The sequence below is a fragment of the Protobothrops mucrosquamatus genome, unplaced genomic scaffold (assembly GCF_001527695.2).
Source record: "Protobothrops mucrosquamatus isolate PMUCROS unplaced genomic scaffold, P.Mucros_1.0 scaffold109, whole genome shotgun sequence".
NCBI lineage: Eukaryota > Metazoa > Chordata > Lepidosauria > Squamata > Viperidae > Protobothrops > Protobothrops mucrosquamatus.
In genome coordinates this window covers 232034-248469 of record NW_015386481.1, presented here as the reverse complement: position 1 = coordinate 248469, position 16436 = coordinate 232034, and the positions used below count along the sequence as shown (strand labels likewise).

Below are 16436 nucleotides of genomic sequence, written 5' to 3'. Positions count from 1 at the left end.
AAAAAGAAATAAAAAAAGAACAAAAAGATTAAAAAGCAATGCAATCAAACCAAAATGAAAACAGAAAAAATAATACAGTAATGTAAATAGCATCCACCTATCTATCCGTCTGTCTGTCTCTCTGATAGATAGATAGATAGATAGATAGATAGGTAGGTAGGTAGGTAGGTAGATAGATAGATAGATAGATAGATAGATAGATAGATAGATAGATAGATAGATAGATAGATAGATAGATAGATAGATAGATCGATCGATTGATAGAGATAGATAGATGATAGAGATAGATGATAAATAAATAATAGATAGATAATAAATAGATATAGATAAATGATAGATAGATAGATAGATAGATAGATAGATAGATGATAGATAGATAGATAGATAGACAGACCTGTGTTCCTCCCAGCCCCTTTCCCCTCCCCCCTCCCCCCCCACGAATCTGCACCATGTTTTCCACCGTCCGCAGGTACTTGGCGCACTGCAAGTGGCCGTTGTAATCGGCAAGATCCGTGGCTGTGTAGCCGTCCTGGTCGCGCTGGCTAAGGTCGACGCCGTTCACCACGAGGATCTGACAGCACTGTGTGTGGGGGAGAAGAAGACAAGGGTGAGCACAGGGGCGGCTGGGGGTTGGACTAGATGACCTACATGGTCCTATTCAATCCTTCTAGCCTCCTAAATTTCAATTTGGATCCCTCCGCCGGGCAGGGGGCTGGACTAGACGGCCTCTGGGGATCCCTCCCGACCTATCTTTATTTCCCCCACACCCGAGCCCAGGTAGAGAAAAGAGCGACTCACTAGGGCCCTGAGCTAAACCAAACCCAGCCCCGCTGCGGCCTCCCATTCTCCCTCGGAGGGAAAGTGCACCAAGAGGCAACCCTTTCCCCGACCGATTCTCTCACCTCCAGCTCCCCGTTCTCTGCGGCGTCGTGCAGGGGGGTGCCTCCCCACTTGTCCACCACAATCTCCCCTCCGTGTAAGAGCAGCCAACTCAGGACTTTGGCATGGCCCCGGCTGGCCGCAAAATGCATTGGCGTGGCCCCGTCTTCGTCTTGCTCCGACAGGTTGATGTCGGTGAAACTCATCTAAGCCCCGAGCAGGAAAAAAAAATCAATAATCAGTGCCATTATAACGGTCACTAAATGAGCCGAGGACCACCTCTATGTGTATGTGAATTCTACGTAGCCAGGCCCCGCCGACGTCCCCATCCTCACCAGCCACACAATGACGGTGTTGTGGCCCATCTGAGCCGCGGCGTGGAGGGGCGTCATCCCGTCGTTGGCGCGTAGGTGAGGGTCGGCCCCGCCGTCCTTGACCAGGTACTGGACAATCTCCAAGTGACCCTCTTGGCAGGCTAAATAAAGGGGGGTGGCACCGTTCTTGGTTTGGGCGTTGACCGAACTGGAAGAAAAAATTAAAAACAAAACAAAACACAGATTTTTCAAAGATCAAACCGTCAAGTTCGCTCTTTTTAAAAGCGATCAAATTCCAGCTCTTTTCTGATTGATAACTGATCACTGATCAATGGACTACCTGTAGATAATCTTAATTCCAGTACTTTTATGGAGAGAGAGGCTGGCAAATGGAAATATCCCAAAGAACAATTCTAACCAAATGTAGCTTGAATTTAGCAGACAATTTCCCTGCCTTAAATCTTGCTGGAAAGTTTATTTTTTAAACCCAGAAAATCCACATTGGCATGGGCGCGCGGATGCCCTCTTGCAGATGTCGATTCTCTTGTTCAGAAACGCCCAATTAAAAACCTGTTTAATATTTCAAAAAGGCAACGTAAGAAAAACTCAGCTGGGTTGTTTAATAATTGATTGACATGTCTTGGAGATGCCGGGTGGTTTTTTTTTTGCAACCCTATTCTCTTTCCATCCACTCCTGAATGTGAGTTTTTTTTTTTCTTCTCTGCAAACAAACTCACAAACCCTGGACCGACAATTGTGTTGTGTCTTAAGCAGTGCAAACTCTCCCGAGACACTGCGAATGTCATAAATACGAACTCATTCAACGTGGTTTTTTTAAAAAAAACATTTAATTCTGGAGCAATCCGAACCGTGAGAACGTGCCATTTTGCGAATCGGCTCGTTTAATTGCCCTATAGGGACTGCTATCCTGCAGAGTGCCACTAGGGGGGCGACAAAGCACATGGGAAAATGTCAAGACCTGTTTCCCCCTAGTGGCGATCAGGAGGATAGCAACCCAGATACAGACCCCAGAAAGCTTACCGGCAGCCTGGCACCAATTATTATTGTTAATAATTATTAATTAAATTTACCTGCTGCCCACCTTGTTCTGAAGCGACTCTTGGTGGCTTACATTTAGACCTCAACTTACTACTCATTTAGTGAGCATTCGTATTTACAACGGCACTTTAAAAAGCAACTTAGGACCGTTTTTCACCCTTATGACCGTCACAGCATCCCCCGTGGTCACGTGATCAAAATTCAGACGCTTGGCAACTGACTTGTATTTATGACGGTCGCAGCGTTCTGTGCCTGCGTGAAAGGTCATAAAATGGGGCAAAACTGACTTAGTAGCTGTCCCGCTTAGAAAATGAAAAGTTTGGGCATAATGGTGGACGTAACTCGAGGAATACAAAGCTTCTTCAAGGTGATTCGGCCCTTCGCTGTCCAGGCCAAAGGGGTGGGCGTTCCAGCTTTGGGGGAGAGAACCCCCCCACCCCAGGAAGCTGCAAAGGCACTGATAAGGCCTATCTGTGCCGCAGGGACAGACAGCCGGGCATAGCGTAGAGAGGCGGGCGTGGTCATAAATCAGACCGCTCAAGGCAGCTTCTATTGTGCCAGGCTGCAGATTAGCTACAGGGAAGGCACAAAAAAAGGCAGCGATAAAAAAACAGGCAGGGACAATGGAACACCTGGTGGTCTATCTTCCCCCGCCTCCACCTCCCTGACTGGTCCTGCCTGGCCGAATTTTGTGAGTTTTAGCCCCAAAACAAAAGGTTAAGTGAAGGATGTAGCCACCAGGCCAGGGGTTGTGGTCCAGAATGCTGAGAGTGGGAAGGGGGGGTCTCGGAGGTCATCTAGTCCAACCCCAAACCCAGGGCACGCTAAAGAGCAGGATGATGTGAGGCTAGGAAGGGATCGTGAAGGTCATCCAGCCTAGCCCCCTGCTTTATATAGAGAACCAAATTAAAGCCCTGTTATTCTATTCTATTCTATTCTATTCTATTCTATTCTATTCTTTCCATATTCTATTCTTTCCATATTCTATTCTTCATTCCATTATTCTATTCTTCATTCCACTATATTCTATTCTATTCTATTCTATTCTATTCTATTCTATTCTATTCTATTCTATTCTATTCTATTCTATTCTATTCTATTCTATTCTATTCTAAAGGAGAGAATTGAAAGACCTTTAAATTAATAGAATAAACCAATAAGCGAAGGCTGAGTTAGCTAAACCCTCCTTGTATAAACCATCATCCATGTTTCTTGGCAACCTCGGGGGATCCGGTTGCAACAACCGGTAACGGAGACTGAGATCAAGTTGTCACAGAGGGGGGGGCGTGTACGATGAAAGATCGTTCCTGCCTGGCTGTAAATAATTCATGTTGTTTCTTAACTAAGACAAGCAAACATTGGAAGGACGGAGTCTTGCTGGTTTATGGTCACGGAAAGCAAAATCAGCAATTCAGACATTCAAACTCCCAGCCTGATTTATTCAAGGCTTGAAGCCTCTGCATAAATGGGGTTGTCGGATGGGGGTGCTGAGACTCTGGAAAGGGTGCAGAGAAGAGCAACAAAGAGGATTAAGGGGTTCTGGAGCATAAAATACATGAAGAACGGTTGCAGGAATTGGGGATGTCCAGTTTAACGAAAAGAAGGACGAAGGGGAACATGATAGCAGTACAGGGGGTCCTCAAATTACCAGCACAGTTGAGCCCCAAGTTTGTGTCTGCTGTTAAGCGAGACACTTGTTAAAAGGCATTCTGCCCCATTTTACGGCCTTTCGTAAACGGTCGCTAAGTCAAGGGCTACCTATTTATTTATTTATTTATTTATTTATTTGTGAAATAGTATTTCTTTGAGGTACGAACACGGGATAAGCAAACCGACGTAACCTTGATCTCTCTCCCAAACCAGCCAATATCAAAACCGAGATAGTTTTAAACGGGGAGAGAATGGCGTGCAAATAACTCCGCTAATCCTATCAAGGTCTTACAAATTCCTGCTGGACTTTAAATGGTGGTGGACGTAATCCTCAGAACTCTCAGAGAGAGAGAGAGGGGGGGCGATATTTCGATAAAAAGAGGAGAAACTTTCTTTGCTGTGGGCAGGGGGTTGGACTAGATGACCTTAAAGATCCCTTTCAACTATTCTATTCTATTCTATTCTATTCTATTCTATTCTATTCTATTAATAATAATAATAATAATAATAATAATAATAATAATAATAATAATAATTATTATTATTATTATTATTATTATTATTATTATTATTATTATTATTAACTCTATTCATTGTGACTTATGACCATGGAGGTCATCTAGTCCAACCCCCTGCTCCGGCAGGAAACCCTAGACCATTTCAGACAAATGGCTGCCAGTCTCTTCTTGAAAATCGTCTTAAAAATAATTTTGCAAATTGAGGCCTCGCTTAAATAGTACATGTCCGTTTGGGGGCTAACTGGACTTTCCACGTTGTAAAGGCTTGAGAGACCCCCCCCCCTTCTAAGCCGGTTTCTGGCTGGCAGTAATAACATATCTGGCAGGTTTTTAATTACCCCTCCAAGCCGTTCCGAAGGCTATTTGTGGTTGAGCCACACTCACTCGGTGTGGAAAATGAGATTAAAAACACTCTAATCTCCCACGTACTGTACTGTACGGTTCCAAAGCATCCCGCTGACCTATTTTGACAGCCGGGGTGATTTCATATTAGCTCCTTTGGCTGGAGTTTAATTCTAAGTAAGGCACTTCAGCAGAGGCTGGATAAGCTATGGTGGCGTTCTTTTTTCCCTGGGCAGGGGGTTGGGCTAGGTGACCTCTAAGGTCCCTTCCGGTACTTGCATTCCGCTTTGAGTTGGGTGGCTGAACAGAGGGTTTTGGATTTTCAAAGGTGTGGCAAAGGGTTGTAAAGGGATTCCTCCTCTTTTCATTCACATATGTAAAATTGAAGGCAGATGGGCAGGCAAGAGGAAGGGAGGGAGGGAGAGGAAGAAAGAAAGAAAGAGAAAAAAAAGAAAGAAAGAAAGAAGAAAGAGAAAGAAAGAAAGAACGAAGAGAAGAAGGAATGAAGGAAAGGAGAGAGAGGAAAGAAGGATGGATAAGAAAGAGAATGAATGAAGGAAGGAAGGAAGGAAGGAGAGAGAGGAAAGTAGGATAGATGACAATCAAAGAGAAGGAAGGAAGGAAGGAAGGAAGGAAGGAAGGAAGGAAGGAAGGAAGGAAGGAAGGAAGGAAGGAAGGAAGGAGAGAGAGAGAGGAAAGTAGGATAGATGACAATCAAAGAGAAGGAAGGAAGGAAGGAAGGAGAGAAAAATGAATGAAGAAAAGTAGGATAAATGACAAAGAAGGAAGGAAGGAAGGAAGGAAGGAGAGAGAGGAATGAAGGAAAGTAGGATAGATGACAATCAAAGAGAAGGAAGGAAGGAAGGAAGGAAGGAGAGAAAAATGAATGAAGAAAAGTAGGATAAATGACAAAGAGAAGGAAAAAAGGAAGGAAGGAAGGAGAGAGAGGAATGAAGGAAAGTAGGATAGATGACAAACAGAAGGAAGGAAGGAAGGAAGGAAGGAAAGAAGGAAGGAAGGAAGGAAGGAGGTGTTATCAACCTGCCTCTCTCAAGCCACCCACATGGCTGTTTATGGGCCAGCTTGCACATCCTTCAACATGGCTAAAGGGCCAATGAACACACAGCCACCCTATCAGGAAAACAGACACTCACATTTGTCGCTCTCCTCCCACAAGGAGAAAAGGCATCAATCTCCACCCACTCCCCCCCCCTGGCCTCCCCCCTCCCCAACTGCCCTCCCCTCCTTCCTTCCCTGCCCACCCAAATTTTGGCTGCTCTCCTCCTCCAAAGAGCCTTCCAGCCCCGCCTGGCAGCACAATCCCTTTATACAACCTCGGGGGAGACAAAGGCCGCTGTGTTATCAGCTTTTTGCAAAGCCACATGGGCTAAATTTCCATCGGGACTCCAAAGCCCCCCCCCCACCCAGCCCCTGCCATAAAGCTGTCACAGAAGCAGAAAAGAAGCTGGACAAATGGGAGCCAATTCTAGCAACGGACAAACCAGGATGCTGGCAAAACCATCTTTGTTGCTCTTCTCGGCAACTTTTCTAGAGTCGCAACATCTTTTTTGACATCGTGGTGACCAAAACTGGATGCAGCATTCCAAGTGTGGCCTTACCAAGGCCTTGTAAAGTGGTATTAACACTTCACGTGATCTTGATTCTCTCCCTCTGTTCATGCAGCCTGGAATTGTGTTGGCCTTTTTGGCAGCTGCAGCACACGGCCGGCTCCTATTTAAGGGATTGTCCATCAGGACTCCAAGATCCATCTCACTATTGAGCCAGGTACCACCTATCCCATACCTGTGCACTTGGTTTTTCCTGCCTAAGGGTAAAAAACTTACTTTTCTCTCCAGTGATTTGACAGATCTGAACAAGCCCATCGGTGTTAGGAAACCCACTGGTGCCGAGGCAAAAACCACCATTGATAGGAGATGAATAAAACCAAATAAAAATAAATACAGATAGTCTCCCCTTACAACAGTTGCTTTAGTGACCGTTCAAAGTTACAAGGGCCCTGCAAAAAAAAGGGACTTAGGGCTGTTTTTCACACTTAACGACCGTCGCAGCATCACGTGACCAAAATTCAGACGCTTGGCAACTGACTCGTACTTACGACGGTCGCAGTGTCCTGGGATCCCCTTTTGCGACTTTCCGACAAGCAAAATCCGTGGGGAAGCCAGATTCACTTAACAACCACGTGACTCGCTTAATAACGGCAGCAATTCACTTAACAACCGTCGCAAGAAAGGTCGCAAAATGGTGCCAAGCTCACTTAATGACGGAAACATTGGGCTCCACAGCAGTTGTATGCCAAGGACTGTCTTTCATGGTTTGCTTGCTTATTAACTGATGTGCTGTGCTTGTAAGTTGAGGTCTACCTGTAATGATTTAGCGAGGTCGTCCCTTACCCGGGAGAGTGTCCGAGGATCAGGTGCAGCGAAGGGAAATCTCCTTTTGTGGCAGCGTAGTGGACGGGCAAGGCGCCCGTCTCGGTGGGCACCAGGGGGTCGCAGCCCCCGAAACGCAGGAGCCACTCGATGACCTCGTGGTGGCCGAAACGGGCGGCCAGGTGCAAGACGGTGGCGCCCGAATTATCCGTGTCCTGTGAAAACACAAATCCCAACCATCAAAAATACCGACACTTCAAAGGAGGCTGTCTGGCAAAGCGGGCACCAGGGAGGGCATCCAAAAGAGCCACGGAAGGATATTTCGGCCGGTAGACCCAATAGGGGTAGTCCTCAATTTACAACAGTTCATTGGTGACGGTTCAGAGTTACAGCACCACTGAAGAAAGGGACGTAGGGCAGTTTTTTCACACTTGGGGTCCCCAGTAGTCTCACGAGTGTGCCCGTGCCACGCTCCCCCCCCCCGCGATCTTGCCTCTTCGCCTCACTGCCTGCCCTCTGCACGACCTCAGAGGCTCACCTGACCGGGGCCCAGCAGCTCCCGCAGGCACCGCAGGTGGCCAGAGGGGGAACCGAGAAACAGACACCCCACTTCCCCTCTTGGGGTCCCCAACAGCCTGAAGCGCCCGCGCCGCCTTCTCCCCGGCGATCCTGCCTCCCCGCCCGCCCTCTGCCCATGCTCAGAGGCTCACCTGGACGCGGCAGCCGCCGGGGCCGAGCAGCCACTGCAGGCAGGCCAGGTGGCCCGTGGCGGCGGCGTCGTGGGCCGGGGTGGCCCCGTTGCGCGCCCGCCCCTGCGCGCCCAGCGCGGCATCCTCCGCCAGGTAGCGCAAGCAGCGCAGCTTCCCGGCGCGGGCGGCGTGGTGCACCGGCGAGGCGCCCAGCGGGTCCCGGAGGGCGGCGGGGGGCAGCAGCGGGACCCCCCGGTCGGCGGGCGGAGGCAGCAGCGCCCTCAGCGCCTCCAGGTCGCCCTGGCGAGCCGCTAGCAGGGCGCGCTCCCCGGCCATAGCGCTCGCCTGGCGCCCGGCCGGCTCTGCCGGAGCCTCGGGCGGAGGGAGGGGAGGGGGGCTCCGGCCCCGCCCCCTGGAGGGAGGCCACGCCCCTCCTTGGCCGCGGGAGGGGGTTCTCCCCCCCCTCGCCCCCCTCCTTTGCGCCTTCTCCGACTTGCGCAACCTCCGGGAGCTGTCCTTCAGCATCCGGATGGCCCAACCTCTGAGCGTGCACAGAGTGCTTAATTTAATTTAATTTAATTTTTAATCTTTATATTATTTTATATTTTATACAGTTTTATATTTTATATTTCCCATTATTTTATCTTATTGATAATTTATCCATTTTATCTAATATAAACACAGGCTGTTCCTCGAGGGCTTAAAAGCTGCTCGTATCCCGTCGTCCCTGCTTCTGGCTGGGCAATTCTGGGACCCTCCCCCGAGTTGCCAAGTTTGGGAAAGCCCGCCATTGGAGCGAGGTCTCCCCAAATTGCTACAAGATCCAGACTGAAATTTCTGCAGAAGATCCGGTAAGTAAGGGGATCTATTAGGGAAGCTTCAATACTCCGTGTTGGCCACAAGGTGGCGCTAAAGACCACCCATTAAAAGCACAGCCACGCTCACCACGCCGTTATTTTGCAATTCAAAAACTTTTGAGAGACACGCCCCCCCCTCCTTCCAAATTGGGTGGGTGGGAGCTGTTAAGAAGCCGGGGAGGGGGTGTGCAAAAATCAGGTCGGGCCTAGGAAATAAACCCAAAGAACAGTTAAATATCTGCACCCACTCTCTTAAGACACTCAAGTTACAGGCTGCAGCCAGCTGCACCAAGGCAGTTCCCAACCACAGTTCATAGACTCATTAAAGTGGAAGGGACCTTGGAGGTCTTCTAGTCCAACCCCCTGCTCAAGCAGGAGACCTGCAATCATTCTGGAGTGTCCAGTCTCTTCTTAAAAACCTCCACCCACAACTTCTGGAGGCAACCGGTTAATTTTTCTTACTGTCTGGAAATTTCTCCATAGTTCTAGGTTGCACCTCTCCTTGATAAATTTCCACCTGTTATTTTTTAACCTGCCCTCGGGTGCTTTGGAGAATAGGTGGACCCCCCTCTTTTCTGTGGCAGCCCCTCAAATATTGGGAGATGCTATCATGTCACCCCTAGTCCTTGTCTAGACATACCCAATTCCTGTAACCGTTCTTCGTACGGTTTGGCCTCCAGACCCCTGACTCCCTTTGTTTTTTTGTTTTTATTGAAAATTTTATAAAATTTTACAATATAAATCCCCCCTCCCCCAAACCCAACCCTCCATCCCTCCCCCCCTTACTTCTTAGAGCCAATCACAGGGTTAACAATAAAATAATCATAATCTAACTAACTTTAATCAACTAATAATCTAACAAATCTATAACTTCCTTTAACTCTCTTTTAAAACAAATATACAATTATTAAATACCATAATAATAACATAATTTTGAGTGTTAAAACTAAAACTAAATAACATTATAACTTTTAAACAAAAATAATACTCTAAAATTCATTCAAAAACCAAATGATATTTTTTTGTTCCATATTTAAACTCAATATAATCAATCCATCTTCTCCAAACCAATATATATCTTTCTTGTGAGTAATCCTTCACATAAGCGGAAATCTTGGCCATTTCTGCTAAGTTTGAGACTTTAAATCCCTTTGTTGATAGAGGCTGGCAGTCATCTGCGTTTTTCCTTAAGCCCCCCCCCCCCGGGGCAGCTGTGCCCACCCCTCTGCCCACCGTCCCTTAGTGCAAACGGCCGGCCGTTAGAGGAACAGAAGGCCTTGCTGTAGCACGTGCCACTGAGGAGTCTCTCTTGAGCTTGGCCGTTCAAGGGGTCTCTACAGCACAAAAGACCCTCCCTCAACTATTCCAATCCCAGGGGAGATTCTCAACGTCCAGACCACACGGACAGCTCAATTATGGGAGGGGGAAGCTCAGCTTTGCTTTCTTGGTCTTGCAACACCCGTGGTGGAACAGCATTTGAACCCAGAACTGGCCCCAGCCAGACGTGCAGCTGATTATCAGTCCTTCCCCGCCCCCCTCTAGTCTTCTGTGCTTTCCCTGTGGTCTCCTATCCCAGGCCGATTCCTGTTGCCTTTATTTATGCAGTATTTCTTAAATGTACATGCAGCCTGTCTCTATCCAAAGCGAGTCTGCTTTGGAGAAATTGTGCTTTTCGTCCAGCTGGGTGGGCCGTTGTGGCATCCGCCACGTCTTGTCAACAACATACACAACAGAGTTGTTTTAGGGGGGAGAAGGAGGAAGGGAAGGGGGAGAAAAGGGGCGCGCTTGGGGGCGTCCGCCCCGCCCCGCCGCGTGGCGCCTTTCCCGGCCGCTCTCCAGGGTGCTGAAGAGGCGCGGCAGAGACAGCTGGAGGGCCGCCCTAAGCCGCTGGGGGGGGGGAAGCCTGGCTGGTGGGGGGGCGGAGGGGGGCGGGTTACATTAATGGCCCCTCCGAGACCCAAAGCAGCATCGCAGGCCAAGATGTTGGGGGGGGGGCGACACGTGGAGTGGTTACTCTGCTGATGCGCCTAGGAGCCAGATCTATATATAATTATCTATATCTATCATCTCTCTGGAAGAGATCTTTGAGGTCTTGTAGTCCACCCTCCTGCTCAAATCAGGTAATCTTGTTTGTTTGGAACTATTGTAGCGAAGATAAAAGATCACCTTTTTCTCCTTTCCTTTCCTTTCCTTTCCTTCTTCTATCTTCCTTTCTTTTCTTTTCCTTTCCTTTCCTTTCCTTTCCTTTTTGTATCTTCCTTTCCTCTCCTCTCCTCTCCTCTCCTTTCCTTTCCTTTCCTTTCCTTTCCTTCTTCTATCTTCCTTTCTTTTCTTTTCCTTTCCTTTCCTTTCCTTTCCTTTCCTTTTTGTATCTTCCTTTCCTTTCCTCTCCTCTCCTCTCCTCTCCTCTCCTCTCCTTTCCTTTCCTTTCCTTTCCTTCTTCTATCTTCCTTTCCTTTCCTTTCCTCTCCTCTCCTCTCCTCTCCTCTCCTTTCCTTTCCTTTCCTTTCCTTTCCTTTCCTTCTTCTATCTTCCTTTCTTTTCTTTTCCTTTCCTTTCCTTTCCTTTCCTTTCCTTCTTCTATCTTCCTTTCCTTTCCTTTCCTTTCCTTTCCTTTCCTNTCCTCTCCTCTCCTTTCCTTTCCTTTCCTTTCCTTTCCTTTCCTTTCCTTCTTCTATCTTCCTTTCTTTTCCTTTCCTTTCCTCTCCTCTCCTCTCCGTTTCCTCTCCTCTCTTTTCTTTTTTCTTCTGCCTTTCTTTTTCTTCGCATTTTCTTTTCTTTCCTCTCACTCCCTTTCATTTCAGGTTTCTCTTCCAGAAGCCCCCATCTGGCCCGGGACTCCGCTGGCAGCCAAGCGGCGGCCACCACTCGCAAAGTGGCCGCGAGTTCCGCGGGCCAGGCGGCGCTGGCTCTGAAGGGGCGGGGCGGGGCGGGCCCGGCAGTCCATGTGGGCGTGGCCGGGAGGGTATAAAAGGCCCCCGCCGGGCGGGGCAGAGCCAGGTTCTCGCTCCTGCCGCCGGGCCGTTGCGCGTCGCAGGCGGGATGAGTCCGGGGAGGAAAACCGTGGAGGCTTCCGAGCTGCGGAAGGTGAGTCCGAGCGGGGGAGGCCCAACCGAGCCCTTTCCCCTTCCCCTTCCCCGGCCCGGCCGTCGGACTGACCCCCCCCCGTCTCCCCTCTGTCCCCCCCTCGCAGAGCCTGAAGCCGCTGATGGAGAAGCGCCGCCGGGCGCGCATCAACTGCAGCCTCGGCCAGCTCAAGACGCTCATCCTGCCCCTGGTGGGCAAAGACGTGAGTGGCGGCGCCCCCTCCCCACGCCGGGACCCCCAGGAGCCCCCTCCGCCTCCCCCCGGCCGGCGGGGAAGGATTGAGGGCCCAGGGCCATCCGGGCGGGCAGAGTGCGCGACTCTACTAAGAGGACCAACCAAGGGTTGAATTGAGGCGTCCTTGAGGGTCCCTGGGGTTGGTGGGGGGCTTTTTTTTTGGCAGACGTTTCATGACCCAGCTAGGTAACATCATCAGTGCTAGAACGGGGGGAGGTTGCAGAAAGGTGGAGGAGGAGGAGGAAGAAGAAGAGTCCTGGTGCTCTCTGAGCTCGGTGGCTTCCTTGCAGACGTTTCATGACCCAATTAGGGAACATCATCAGTGCTGGAAGGGAGCTGTATATAAATAGCCCTTCTAGCACTGATGATGTTGCCTAGTTGGGTCATGAAACGCCTGCAAGGAAACCACCCAGCTCAGAGATCACCCAGGACCCCACAGTCCTCCTCCTCCTCCTCCTCCTCTCCCCTGAAAACCTCACTCCCTTCTAGTATTGATGATGTGACCTAGTTATTAGTTATTGAAATGTCTGCAAGAAAAATTCTAAGCTCAGAGACCACCAAGGTCCCCTCTGCTAAAATTAGATGGCACTTAAGCTTAGTAGATTATTAGATTTGAGCCCAAATAAGGCTTTTTATACATTTCAAGTTTTATGTTTTTAATGTCTGCACTTATACTTACGCATCAGAATGTGGGGTTTTCTTTGCATCCATGTGCAGACCCCCTACACGCGTGTACTATAAAGTATAACGATTTGACAGGGATGCTCGGAAGCAATCATTCCATATTTAGGGGTTGAGTGCTCCGGAGCATGGAGGCTCTACAGATTTGCTGTGGATTGCTGGGATTTTTTGTGTCACACGAAGGTGTGTCCCTGAACTTTCTATTCTGCGTATGGGCTACTTTGCCTGCAACGTACTTGCGGGGTGTGTCGTTGCGCATTGTTTTTGTTTCTCAACAATTTTTCCTCCCTTCCATTCCAGAGTTCCTGCTATTCCAAACTGGAAAAAGCGGATATTTTGGAGATGACCGTTCAGTTTCTCAAGGACCTTCCAACGTCTTGTGGCACGCTTCCCGGTGAGTGTGACAAGGCTTGTGTGTGCAGACATTTGTCAAGTGAGCTTTGCCCCATTTTACAACCTTCTCCGGGACGCTGCAACCGTCATAAGTACGAGTCAGTTGCCAAGCGTCTGGATTTGGATCACATGACCATCAGGGAATATGGCCATGAATCAGTGCCGTTGTGACTTTGAACGGTCACTAAACAAAATGTTGTGAGTCAAGCACTTCACCAGGGCAGTGATTCATTTAACAACAGCCCTAAATCCCCTTTTTTCCCAGTGCTGTTGTGACTTCGGTCACTAAATGAACTGTTAAGTTGAGGACTAGCCGCATGGGGGATTCAGGGAATAAATTTGACTTTCTTTTTCCCGCAGGCTCGGTGGACGGCTATGGCGAAGGCTACCACGCCTGCCTGTCCCACTTTGCGACGCTGATCCCCAAGTACGACCTGCTGAGCCCAGAGGCGTGCCACCAACTCTTGGCCCGGCTCCAAGAGCAGAACTTCAAGGATTACCCTTGGCATCGCAACTGCACACACTCGGCAAAAGACTTGGCCGCCACGCAGCAGGCGGAGACACCCCTGTGCCCTGCCAGGCGGGACCCAGGAAGCTTCTGGGGGGGCTCCCAGCCCGCCCAGCCTCCCCCCCTGTGGAGACCCTGGTAAAGGAAGGAAAATTTCACCTGGCCCAGTTTGGGACTTATTTATAATTCTCCCCCCCTCCCCCGGATAAAATTTCTATGTGCCAGGAGTGTGGAAGATGCCTCGGTGTGTCTCTGCCTGAGTGCCTGTTCTGAGTGCCCGTTCGGCCTCGACTCCTCTCTATCTTTCATTCTTTTGAGGGCACTCAATTTATTTTTTCCTTTTTTTAAAAAAGCAAAAACTTGTGGGTCAGTTCTTGCGGTTAACTAAATTCAGAATGGAAATCTGGTGTTTTGTTTAATTTCGATTTGGCGATTGGAATTTGGGAGAAAGTAATTTTACATCCAGGCACTTTTGACCTCTCTCTCTCCTTTGTCTCTCTCTCTCTTTCTCTGTCTCTCTTCTCTCTCTGTCTCTTTATCTTTTTTCTTTCTCTTTCTCTCTCTTTTCTTTCTCTCTTTCTCTGCCCCCTCTCTTTCTCTTAATCTGTTTCTCTGTCTCTCTCTTCTCTTTCTCTCTGTCTCTTATCTTTTTTCTTTCTCTTTCTCTCTCTTTTCTTTCTCTCTTTCTCTGCCCCCCTCTCTTTCTCTTAATCTGTTTCTCTGTCTCTCTCTTCTCTCTCTGTCTCTTATCTTTTTTCTTTCTCTTTTGTTTATCTGCCCCTCTTTCTGTCTCTCTCTTTCGTGCTCTCTCTCTCTTTCTGCCTCTTTTTTTCTTTCTCTCTCTCTCTGTCTCCCTCTCTCTCATCTTAACCCCAAAACCTCGTTTGTGGTTACTACACAAGAGGGCTACAGGCCAGTAAACCTCCCTGGGAGCTGCCTTACAGGAAATCCTCGACTTGTAACCTTTCGTTTAGCGACCAAAGTGACATTGGCGCTGACTGACAGCCAGTCCTCACAGCTGTGACCATTGCAACATTCCCACAGTCACGTGATCGGATTTCAGGCGCTTGTCAACCGGTGTGTACTTACGACGGTCCCAGCATCCCGGGATCGCGTGGCCGCCATTTGCAATCTTCCCAGCTGGCTTCCGATGAGCAAAGTTGATAGGGAAAGCTGGTTTTGTTTAACGACTGTGTGATTCGCTTAAGAACCGCGGCAAAAAGGTCATAAAATCGAGCGACACTCTTAACAGCCTTGCTTAGCGAATAAAATTCTGATCCCAACTGTGGTTATAATTCGAGGATTGCCCCGTATCGTTCTCCCTAGTTTGTAACTTGCACAATTGGCACGTGCGCGTGCCAAAGACCGAACAGCACTTTAATCCCATATATATATGAGTCCATTTTGATACACAATAAAAATGTCTGAACTGATTTTAAAGCCCGTGTCAATTATTTACTGCTTTAAATCTGACTTTTTTCCCCCCCAGGAAGACAAAGGTGGTGTTGAGAACGTTATGTTTAAAAATATTGGTGGTTCCCGTTAGTTTTTGGATATCTAAACATACGTTTTCAATGGGATTTTTTTTTTTTTGAACATCTGAGCGTATTTTTCATGTCGGGTGTCGCTTATTCCCGGGGCACAAAAAGCTTTTATGATCCACCCAGAATTATTCTTTAGAAGAAGAAGAAAAAAACTTTTGAAAAGTTGAAAGTAAGGGAGAAAGCTGGAATTTAGCCAGATTTCACGTCTGAATAGTTTTTTTTTTAAGTGTTAAAAGGATAAATGAAAGGCAGAAGGAATTCTGTGGTTGGTTTTCTGCTTCGTTTTCTTAAAGCCAGTAAATCAGAATTGAACCGAATTAATCTAGAGATTTTTCGCTGGAGCGGGGGAAGGAGTGACTTCAGGAAATGTTTATTAAAAATTGAAGGCACAGATAAATTTGATAAAATATTTTATTTTTAAAAAAGAGGGGAAAGTAGAAGCGAAGGGGGTCTCTCTGCTTTCGTTTCTCTGCCTTAAGGGGATCAACCTAGCAAGATTTCAAGAGTTTAATGGTTTGCATGGCAAGGATGGGTTTTTGTCAGATGAGCTGCCCCTGAAGCTGGAGGCTCTGTGGAGCTCTCCTGATTTAAAATGGCCAACTTACGACCATTTCTTCGGCGAAAGTTTGAAATCTTACAAGTTTGAAAAAGCACAGCAGATTGATTTAGTGGAAACCCCAACCTATTTTGCAGAGCAAAGGCGTTCGTCTCCCCCTCTCCACACCTTCCCTGCCGCCAGGACTTCTGACAGCCAGTTATCAAGGCATGTGTCGGGCAGTTCCGCAGGCGCTCTGTGAATTTTCGGACGCCGCCCTCCTTCTGCATACCGTGTGCCCGTCACCTCTTTCCAGCAACAGCCTGTAATTGCATTTTGATGGCTCATTTGGGAGGTTTCAAAGGCAGACAGGTAACGAATTGCCTCCGGCAGAGAACCGCACCCCCCCTCTCCCTCCCTCCCTCTCTCTCTCTCTCTCTTTCTCTCTCTAGTCTTTTGTCTATCTATATCTATCTTCTGTCTTCATCTCTCGCTCTCTCTCTTCCTCTCTCTCTTCCTCCCTCTCTCTCTAGTCTATTTGTCTGTTTATATCTATCCTGTCTTCATCTCTATCTCTCTATCTCTCTCTTCCTATCTCTCACATCTATATCTATCCTCTCTCCATCTCTAGCTCTCTTCCGCTCTCCCTCTCTCTCTATTTCTCTCTCTAATCTATTTGTCTATCTATATCTATCTATCCTGTCTTCCTCTCTCTCTCTCTCTCTCTCTCTCTCTCTCTCTCTCTCTCTCTCTCTC

At 48.3% G+C, this 16436-nt stretch overlaps 2 protein-coding genes across 2 annotated transcripts in view; one reads left to right on the top strand and one right to left on the bottom strand.

Annotated features, from left to right (window-relative positions):
* Window positions 1-8177, bottom strand: part of ESPN (espin) — a 23003-nt gene extending 14826 nt beyond the window's left edge. The window contains exons 1-5 of the mRNA XM_015812730.1: window positions 7863-8177; window positions 7174-7367; window positions 1215-1401; window positions 903-1085; window positions 449-580 (exon numbers count right to left, since the gene is read on the bottom strand). Of these exons, the coding sequence (XP_015668216.1) occupies window positions 449-580; window positions 903-1085; window positions 1215-1401; window positions 7174-7367; window positions 7863-8177 (1011 nt within the window). The remainder of the gene's footprint in view (window positions 1-448; window positions 581-902; window positions 1086-1214; window positions 1402-7173; window positions 7368-7862) is intronic.
* Window positions 8178-11740: 3563 nt separating this feature from the next.
* HES2 (hes family bHLH transcription factor 2) lies at window positions 11741-13874 on the top strand. Its single transcript, XM_015812729.1, has 5 exons — window positions 11741-11785; window positions 11892-11987; window positions 13001-13094; window positions 13454-13647; window positions 13827-13874. The coding sequence occupies exons 1-5, from the start codon at window positions 11741-11743 to the stop codon at window positions 13872-13874; spliced, it is 477 nt and encodes a 158-aa protein (XP_015668215.1).
* Window positions 13875-16436: the final 2562 nt, after the last annotated feature.

Excerpts from the sequence above, each read along its gene's own strand:
- HES2 (XM_015812729.1), top strand. The coding sequence starts at position 11,741 with ATGAGTCCGGGGAGGAAAACCGTGGAGGCTTCCGAGCTGCGGAAG. Across the intron at positions 11,988-13,000 it reads TGCCCCTGGTGGGCAAAGAC|AGTTCCTGCTATTCCAAACT; the intron begins GTGAGTGGCGGC and ends CTTCCATTCCAG. Across the intron at positions 13,648-13,826 it reads ACTTGGCCGCCACGCAGCAG|GAGTGTGGAAGATGCCTCGG; the intron begins GCGGAGACACCC and ends TCTATGTGCCAG.